This window comes from Phacochoerus africanus, chromosome 10, assembly GCF_016906955.1.
Source record: "Phacochoerus africanus isolate WHEZ1 chromosome 10, ROS_Pafr_v1, whole genome shotgun sequence".
Lineage (NCBI taxonomy): Eukaryota > Metazoa > Chordata > Mammalia > Artiodactyla > Suidae > Phacochoerus > Phacochoerus africanus.
In genome coordinates, this window is record NC_062553.1 from 5,540,105 (window position 1) to 5,549,842 (window position 9,738).

The 9,738-nt window shown below is 57.2% G+C and overlaps 1 protein-coding gene across 2 annotated transcripts; it reads right to left on the reverse strand.

Annotated features, from left to right (window-relative positions):
- Window positions 1-1,146: 1,146 nt before the first annotated feature.
- Window positions 1,147-5,401, reverse strand: MSX1 (msh homeobox 1). Of its 2 annotated transcripts, none has more exons than XM_047799297.1 (2): window positions 4,699-5,401; window positions 1,147-2,331 (listed from the first exon to the last, which is right to left on the reverse strand). In XM_047799297.1, exons 1-2 carry the CDS (start codon window positions 5,165-5,167, stop codon window positions 1,889-1,891), a joined length of 912 nt encoding a protein of 303 aa, XP_047655253.1. In that variant the 5' UTR covers window positions 5,168-5,401; the 3' UTR covers window positions 1,147-1,888. The 2 variants fall into 2 exon arrangements, with proteins under 2 accessions (XP_047655253.1, XP_047655252.1); XM_047799296.1 differs by having other exon boundaries at window positions 1,147-2,340.
- Window positions 5,402-9,738: the final 4,337 nt, after the last annotated feature.

Genomic DNA, 9,738 nt, shown 5'->3' on the forward strand with positions numbered 1-9,738 from the left:
CGTGTGTGTGTGCGAGTGTGGAGAGGACCCGAATCTGGTGAGAATTAAACCAGGGCCCTCAACTCAAAAGCAAACAGTGCAGAGCCCGAACATAGTAGGCTTTATTTACTAGAGGTCATTTGCTGCCTTCAACATCCTTGCAGGAGTTCCTGTCGTGGCTCAGTGGTTAACAAATCTGACTAGGAACCTTGAGGTTGTGGGTTCGATCCCTGCCCTTGCTCAGTGGGTGAAGGATCTGGCATTGCCATGAGCTGTGGTGAGCTGTGGTGTAGGTTGCAGACACGGCTCGGATCCTGTGTTGCTGTGGCTCTGGCGAAGGCCGGTGACTACAGCTCCGATTCAACCCCTAGCCCGGGAACCTCCATATGCTGCTGGAGCAGCACAAGAAATGGCAAAAAGACAAACAAACAAACAAACAAAAACATCCTTGCAGAATTGCCCCTAGAAGGCTAAACTTGGTGCTCGTTCAAAATATTCTCCTGGTAGCCTGAATTTAACCTAGTATATAAAAGAAAAGCCAGGATTGTAGACAGGGCTTATGCAAAGGACACACCAGGGTGGGACGTGTATGGCAGCGCTGGGTTTTCAGTGAAGATCCCCTCACCTCCCCTTAGGGGTTGTAATAGGGAGCGTGAATGCACTCACATTCTGGCAAGTGAAAAATTAATCCCACAAACCGCGTCTACACTGGTGCGGCAATTTAAAGAAGCCAAGCCAGGCCTCTCCATCCCCCACCTGGCCTCCTGGGGGAAAAACAGGTTTGCGGGGTTGGGAATTGTCTGGATTAGCTGTCTGCAGTCATCAAACCATTTGGGTGATTCGCTTTGTTTTCATAGACAGGTTAAAAGGGGAGAAAAAAGAAAGAGTCGGTTATGGGTCGCCTGAGCAAGTGTCGATTTCAGCTTAAAGTGAATTGGAAAATTGAGCCTAATTATCCTAGGTAATTGCTTCAATTCTCCACTTGACTTTGCTAACGCAGATCTGTCCTGTGTGTTCAAAAAGACACCCCCCCCCTGTCCCTGAATATCCCGTTGTCACCTTTGAAAAGTTACTGGCGTCAGACCATCAAACTGAAAAGCAACTGTATAGGCAAAGAGATGGCAAGAAGTAAAATTAAAAGACTAGATCAGTAAAAAGATCATCTCCTGTAGCTTAAAATTAATTTATTTAACAAATATAGCTATAATATAAATGATAATAAAATTTCAAATATACAGTATATTACAACAGTCCCTTCCAAAGGGAATCGCGAGAGCCACCCCAATGCACTGTTAAATAGAAACAGAATTTTTAATTTTTATTTTATATTTCTTTCTGGTACTGGTAACCTACCTTTGTCACGCATCTGTGTATACCTCCCCCCCCCACCCCAAAGCCAAATGTTTTGCTGCTGAAGTTTTCCAGTGGAAGGAGCTGGGACCTGTCTCCCCGGGACAGTTATTCTCTTTTCTCCGACCGTTCTCATTTCCAAAATCTTCCAACATGAATTTGTCTGGGCTTTTCCTGTCTGGTGTCAGGACAGGAGGCAGCTGGCCATGGATGCAGGAGCGACAGCCCCTACTTGCGGTCCCACCGCGAACTCTGCTGGGGGCTTGGGATAGATTTCTCAGCCTCTCGGGTCACTGTTTCCCCATCTCTAACAGGAGAGGGAAGATCTAGATTCTAGAAGAGTTCGAGGGGACCCTTCTAGCCACTTTTAGGGAGGGGATCAGACTTCAGAGAATGAACTCGGGGAGCAACCGAGGAGAAACCACAGCCGTGCGGGGCTTAAGGGGAAGGAGCCAGTGGGTGCCGAACAGGGGAGTGAGCAGAGGAAGCCTCCTGCTGCTCGCCCGGGATCAGCGCTGGAGGAATCAGCTGGCACCGCAGGTGCGAGACCCTGGGCCCTCTATGTCAGGTGGTACATGCTGTAGCCTACGTGGGCTGTGTAGAGTCCCACGGGCGCCACGGGCAGGGCGGCGCGCTGGAAGGGGCCAGAGGCGCCGTAGAGCGAGGCGCCCGCGGCGGCCGCCACGGCCGCGGGGCCGCCGAGTGGGAAGGAGAGGCCGAAGGCGGCGGGCGGCAGCATGGGTTTAGCGGCCATCTTCAGCTTCTCCAGCTCGGCCTCCTGCAGTCTCTTGGCCTTGGCCCGGCGGTTCTGAAACCAGATCTTCACCTGCGTCTCCGTGAGGCTGAGCGAACTGGAGAACTCGGCGCGCTCGGCGATGGACAGGTACTGCTTCTGGCGGAACTTGCGCTCCAGCGCCAGCAGCTGCGCGGTGGTGAAGGGCGTCCGCGGCTTGCGGTTGGTCTTGTGCTTGCGCAGGGTGCAGGCCGGGGGGCTCAGCCGCCCTAGGGGGCCGAGAGAGGGAGAGAGAAAGGCAGGGGGTTAAGCGAGCGGCGCGGGCGAGCCGGCCCGCCGACAAGGTGGGAATGGTGGCACAACACCCGCTAGTCATTTGCGCGGAGCACCCGGGCGCGGGGCACGGTGCGAGGCACTTGGGAAAAATATTTTCTCCAATTCCAGACGCAACCCCTGCAGGATAGACGTTCCCGGCGACCTTTTGCAAAAGGAGGAGACTAAGATTCCAGGTGCAGCAGCGTGCCCATGTTCAAGGCCCGAGAGAACTGGGAAGAGGCAGGACAACCCTGAAAGCTAGATGGCCGCTTAGGAAGACCTTTCACGGCGGGGCCTTCTCCCACACGTGGGGAAGGTGGAGGTTAATAAAATGAGGAAACATGCAGAAAGAAGCCTTGCCCCCAGCGCAAGATCGCATGTGGTTTTATGTGTTGGCGGAACATTTATCTGTCCCCACTAAAGGCTCAGTGCTGGCTTTGGCCGTTCTGGGGCCTAGAAGCCACATCTCCAAAGTCTACACTCTCTTCCTCGGAACAGTGCGTTTCTGCAGGGGTTTAAGCACAGTTCCCCACTGACCAGAGATGGAGCAACCCCGGATGTCACAAACGGTCCCACCATGGCCAAAGGCTCAAATACAAAAAGTACCATGGTTTGGGGAGGCCCTTCGTTTTAAAGGGGCTGTTTCTTCGGATCATCTGGGTTGTCTCCAGGGCCTCTCCCATCCCCAACACCTTGGCGTACAGTCACTCTCCATCCAGGGTGTGTGTGTGTGTGTCTGTGTGTGTGTGTAGGTGTATGCAATGGCTCTCCCTCGACTTGTGCCTCAGTCTGCAGACATCAACGCTGCTGGTGCCCGGCTGTCTTTTTCTTGTGGCTTCAAAATATACCTCGAGGGCGGGCTGTGAGCGAGCACCCCTGCAGAGGGCTCAGGCAGATCCCAGGCAGGTCCTCTGAGAAAGTCAATCCCTGGCATCCCCAGCGACTTTGGCGAGTTCATACGTGGAACAAAATTATTCCCAGGACAACAGAGGTCGTGTCCACGTTGGGGTCGGTTCCCAGGCCCTAAAAGAATTCTCACGTCCTGGAAAAGGATGCTTTACCTATGCAGCAGCTCCCTTCCGGAAGAAATAAATTCCAGTGTTTCACCAGGCCGATTTTACCTAATTATGCTTTTATTTTATTTTATTTTATTTTATTTTGCGTACTTAAAAAAAAAAAAAAAAGATTCTCTGGGCCCTCAGGCCACCAGGATGTGAGTCAAACCAAATGTCCTGTTAACATCCCTGCTTCTTCCCCGCTGGAGACCATTGAGAGTCCGGGAAGCAGTTGGCCCCCGACTCGCTTTCCGCCGGGCCACCCGAGGGGCGGGCGCCGAGGGAAACGTCACTCCCTCCAGCAGCAACAGCCCAGCGCTGGGCCACCTTCTCCGGCCATTAGGTCCAGGGAGGGGCTGGCCTTTCAAAGACGTTTAATCCCCAGATAAAAATCATTCCTCAGCATCAGGCCATTGAATTCGGGTTGCTATTATGCCGCGCAAAATAATCGGAGGAAACGAGGAAAACTTGGGAATTTCCCGTACTCCTGAAATATCTCCGACCGTGTACGCTGGGCAGAGAGGACAGGGGGCCGCGAGGCCTTGGAACGACCCCGAAGGCGCCTTTGGCGGCTGGAGTCCGCCTCCAAGGCCCCGACGGAGACACTTGGGAGCTCCCACCACAACGGTGGGGGCGCCTCCCACTAATTGACTTGGTGCTCCGCCCCCGCCGCTGGAACCGGAGCGCCCTAACCCCCTAAAAGATCCACCCACCCAGGGCACCAAGTATCTACCCGAAGCGCCAAGGTGGGGGTGGGAGGGAATTTTGCAGGAGCTTCAGAACCTCCCGGCAAAGAAATGGGGGAGGGGGTGGGGAAGGGGAGGGAGCATCAGTTCTACTACGAGAAAGTGAAACTCTGCGCGCTGGAAAGAGGTCCGCACCACTCGAACCCATCCCTTGAGGCAATGGCACTGAGAGTCTGACCCAGGAGCCAGCCAGCAGGACCTCTGGGGTCGTTTGGGGGCAGGAGGAGAGGGTGCCCAGACACCCGGGTCCTCAAAGTGAACTCCCGGCCAAGGCGAGGAACCCGGGAAAGTGGACCGAGAGCTGGGCTCAGCCAGGGCTCGAACCCTCTTTCTGGGTGGGAGTCGGGAGAGGCGCAAACCCTCCGCCTCCCCTCCGACCCATCGGCAGCACCGGCTCCAGGTACCCCGCTGCAGGTACGCAGACACCAGAGACAAGCAGGCGCCGGCGCGCGGCCTGGCGCCCTCGGGTCCCACACCCCCTCCTGCCCCCTCCCCCGCCGCCTGGGTTCTGGCTACTCACTGGCCGGGGGCGGGGAGAAGCGGGGGTTCTGCATCCACGGGGTCCTCTCGGGCTTCTCGGGACTCTCGGCTTTGACGAGCGCATCTTCTGGCAGCTTGAGGAGTCCTCCCACCGAGAAATGGCCGAGCCGCCGCGGCGAGGACGGCGCATCCGGGGCGCCCAACGACCCGGGCCGGGCGCCCAGGGGCTGCGCCGAGCCGCCCGCCGCCTGCGCGCTTTCGGAGGCCGCCAGGACGCTGTCCTTGGCTCCGGGCTTCCTGTGATCGGCCATGAGCGCCTCCACGCTGAAGGGCAGAAGCGAAGGGGACACTTTGGGCTTGGCCCCCTCCTCGTCCGCGCCCATGGCGGCCGCCGTGGCCGCAGTGGTGCTGGGGGTCTGGCCCCCGGCGCCCCCCGCCGGCTTGCCGAAGGCGGAGTCCTCCACTTTGACACCGAGTGGCAAAGAAGTCATGTCAGCAGCCGGGGCCATGCAGAGCCGGGCCCCCCCTCCAGCCGCAGCTCGGGCCAGCCGCCGGGCATGAGCTTCTGGCAGGCTGGGAGCGCGGCCGGCCTCTGGGAGCGCCCGGGGCCCCGGCCGGGCGGGCCCTCCCGCGCGCGTCTCCCGCCCCTCCCCAGAAGGCCAGCTCCGGCGCTCTGGGCCTGGTTCTCCGCTGGCGCCGCTGCGCAGGCCGAGTTCCCGGGCGCACCAGCCGGCTCCGGGTCGGGCCGCCGCTCCCCAGAGAACTTGTTAATAAGGCGAGGCCAGCGCGGCGGCGGCCAATCAGCGCGAGAGGGGGCGGGCCCGGCGCGCGCCATTGGACCCCGCTCCTGCGGACTTGCCCCGAGGCGAGCTGGGCCTCGGGGCGCGCGGGGCTGGGCCCGGCCCCCGGAGGGCCGAAGAGGGGAGGGGGGCGCCCGAGAAACTTTCCTCCACGCGACAGCCCCAGCCACCTCTCTGCGTAGGTCCCCCTGGGTCTCTATTTCTCTGTGTTCCTGGGGGATTTTCCGTTGTTCTCGATCCTTTTCTTCCGCTCCCCTTCTCCTCCCCTTCCCTACTGCCCTCTTTCCCACTCGCCTCCCCCCCGCTTTGCTCCTTTTCTGTTTTCCTTTTCTGCCGCTCCCCTACCTTTCTATGCAGTCGGTTGCTGTGTCTGTTTCTCCCTAGTGGATAATCGAGGAGCGTTCCCCTCCAATCCCTGTCTCCCCTTGTTCTCCACCACAATCATTTGAGTTGAAGTCATTTCTTACATACACCTTTTATAGTTTAAAAAATCTGCAGGGTTATTTTTTATAGGAGAAAGACACGAGATTGATTTCTTTTTAAAACACCTTTTCTTCTGTTTCAATCTTCCAAACTTTATCTCTGCATAAAAGTGGGCCTTTGTCTCTTTCTAAGCGCTGGATTGAAGTTTGCCTAAGAAGGCACGCTGCTGTAGCGCTAGGGTTGTTAAGAATAAAAATACATCGTTATCTGGAATCCATAATCGAGTTTCATACCTGATGTGTCCTTTCTCCCCGCCGTGCACTTCTTTTGGAAGGATTACAACACCTATACCCCCGCGACCGGCTGGCAGAAGGAGCGGGCCCTCTTGCTATAGAACTTATTGAATATAAAACCAACAGAAACGTAAACAAGACACTGATCTGGCCTTAACGTGACCTCAAACAGCGCGTCCGCAGAAATAATAACACGTCCCGATCTCTGGATCGCTGATCTGGGAGGGGTGGCAGGCACGTTTGGGAGAGGGGGTGGGAAAAGAGGTTTTTTTTCTGGGAGAGATCCTTGATGCTGGGCTTGAGAACTTCTATTTTGCAGATTTCGGAGGAAACGTGATTTTTGCTTTCTGTTAAAAAAAAAAAGAAGAAGAAGAAGAAGAAGAAAATGAGTTGGGGATGTGGGGAGACAGAAGAGCCACACAAACTCGAGTCCAGGCGCAGCGGTTTTCTGCGCCTCTTTTTTAAGGCCTCTTATCCCCGGACCCAGGCTGGCGACTCCCGGAGAGCTAGCGGCGGTGATTGGCGGCTCACAGGGACCAGCCATTGATGGCTGCGGGGTTCTAATCTCCAGGAAACACAAGGAGCTGCCGTGGCCATTTAGGGGTAATTATCTGAGCGCGGAGGGACGGCGAATTCCCTCGCCTTTTAACTGGGCGCAATAAAAGCTGTAGATTAGGGGCGTCCAGATTAAGGAAAATGAATTACTAGAGCGGGAACTTTATTACCCGGACAGCGTCCGGGGTCTGGCAGGAGGGGTCGTCCTCACATCTGTCTGCAGGCTCCACGACATGGAGCCCTCGGGCGTGATGGGGAATGCTCGCGTCTGTGAAATTTACGCCGCCTCTCCCGATTTCTTCAACTCCGAGACTGCAACACAAGCATTGGGCAGGGCTTAGGGCCCTCAGCTCGCGTCGTGCCCAACTGGAGGCCCCTCACACACGCACCCACAAGGACTCTCCAAAGGCCCCCCGTCCCCCTGGGGGACAAGGAGATTATAGAGAGTCCTTTTTGGAGGCAGGAGAACCGAGGCCCCCGAGGTTTGCCTGAGGGCACAAGGATAGAAGGCCTTACAACCCCACTTGAGAGCTGAGCAAACTGACGCTCGTCAAGTCTGTAGGCCCAACACCTTGCTAAGGGCCCAGCCTGTGTGGCCAGCTCCTCTTGCCCACATTTCCAATTAAACGCTCCCTGGCCCAGGGGAGCCGGAATCTCACTCAGCACCCGGGTTAAACAGGGAGAGAGAACCGAGACCTCCTAGGCTGTTTAGATCAGCATGTCAAAAGCCATCCGTGTATCTTTCGGATGCGACTAGCTTTGTTCCGCCTTGGTCTCCCTTCTCAAAATGTTCGATTCCCAGATCGACTTGAGAATCTGCTATTACTAAGAATTATCTAACCAGAAAAGGCACATCAGCAAAAACAACTTCAAAGGCTCTGTACCCACTTAGAGTCCTCCAGATAAGAACTCCTGCTTTAGGGCGGAGCTGGGGCTCGAACCCCGGAGGATGCAGGCCCGCGGCGCAAAGGGGGCTCAGGGCTGTGTCCAGCAGGGCGCCGCAAGGGCAGAACGCCGGCCGGAGGCCGGGCGGCCGGGCGGCGGGAGAAGGGCCGCATCGCTAATTGCGGGGGTAAACAATCTGTCACGATCCCTCAGCGCGCCTAATAGGCAGACGAGGATGTTGTTTTTAGGCGCCAGCGGCGGCCCGATCAAAGGCAGCAGCCGGCGCAGGGGCCCTTGAAGTCGCGCCCCCGCCTCCTGGGAGCAAACTGCCAGCGCCCGCAGCCCCCGGCCCTGCCGCCCGCCCCTCGGCTTCGCGAGGCCTTCCCGAACCCCATGGCATCTTTTTAGGTTCGGTCTGGGGTTGGGTCTGCCCTGGCTCGGCGCGGCGGGTTCGCCGCAAGCGCGCGTTGCAAGGCGAGAAGAGCGTCTGCAGAGGCAAAGGGGTTCGAGTGGGCTCCACGTGGACTCGGTGCTCCAAATCGCGCGGGCTTACCTACCACTGATCCGCCACGGGGCTCGGGGTGGAAAGACGGGCATGATCTCGGAGAAGGGAGTTGGAGGAAAGAAACAACATGTCTAATCTGTCTCCCGGGGCGTCTTCCCGCGGGAGGTGAGACACGACGTTTGGGGCAGTGAGAGGGAGTCTTCTCGGCGTTTATTTTTGTCTGGGCCTTTTCGGATTTCCCGGTTGGCGGGTTCCGAGAGCTGACAGGGCCGGGGGGCTGCGCCTGTTATCTCGCCGCCAGCGCTAACCCCCAGGCGCTTCTAACCCCTGGCATTTCTCGGCGCGGCCGCTGCAGCCAAGAAGGCCGGGCTGTAATTCATGCCTGGCAAGGGCAGGGCTGGCCCGCAGCAGATAAAGCTCTGGGACTGGCGCTCGGCTTCCATCCTCGCGCGCTCCGGTCCCCTCCCGCCTCGATCCATCGCCCCTCATTCCGGGGCATTTTAAGCACTCCCCGTGCCCCAACAAAGCATCTCAGCATTTTGGATCCTAAACACGACACGTCCCGCGGCCACTCTCTGGACAACTGGTGGTAGTGTTCCGTTTCCCCCACCCCCCACCCCAACGCCTATGAGACTGTGGGGCCGTAGAGTAGTGTTCTTAGACCCCCCCACCCCACCCCACCCCCCGCGCCACCATGGGCAAAGATTCATTTTGAAAGGGATCCCATCCTAAAGACGGCCGTCCTATCTGCCTATGGGCGGCACGGGTTGGAAAAGCCTGCACGCTGGTCCCTCACTTCTGCATTCGTTGTCGCCTCCGTTGGGTTTTTTTGTTTACTCCCCTCCCCCCTTTCCCAATGCATTTTGTGGCCTCGACCCAGGAATCCCGCGTGCATTTTTAAAATGTACAGCTCAGTGGGATCCCCCGGCAATTAGGAGCCCCAAACAGTCCTCTTTAATAGAATGAATGTGCTATGAAAACCGATTACCCGGAACGATTTATTTTGGTGGGAATTCACCAATCTCCAGGAGGGCGACGGAGGGGGAGAGAGGGGAGGTATTTTGTCCTGGGGGAAGGGGGGTTGACGGTTAGACAGAAAGCACGACCCCGGGATCCCCCAACCTGCGGATTGGGGGAGGGGCTCCCGACCCCCGAGTCCTCCCGCCTTTTGGCCTCTGTCGCCTCGAAGTGAGCGGCTAGGAGTCAGGGGTTTGGGAAACTGCCTGGGAGTCACCCATGTTGTCCTTCAGGAAGATTTCACAGCTTTCCAGAGAAAGACTCCGAAGAGCTAAGAACTCCAGGGAGTCCTCAGCTGCTGCCTGAATAGCCACAGCACAGATCGGGAGCAGATCAGCAGCAAAAAGAGTTCTGCTTTCTCCGGACCTGGGCAGAACTTATGCCTTTTAAGAGAGTTTGGGCGCTCTTCTTCAATGCGAAGTTTTTTTTTTTTTTTTAAACTATTTGTAAAAAAATATTTTTTCTTTCTGCCTAATTCCTTCTCTTAAGTGGGCGGGACCTGTGCGGTTGAACTGCCCAAGTGCGTTGGATTTCCACCGGCGCCAGGGAGAAATCGACAAGCCTGACTCCCTGCTTCTTTCCCCTTCCCGCCCTTCCCCCTC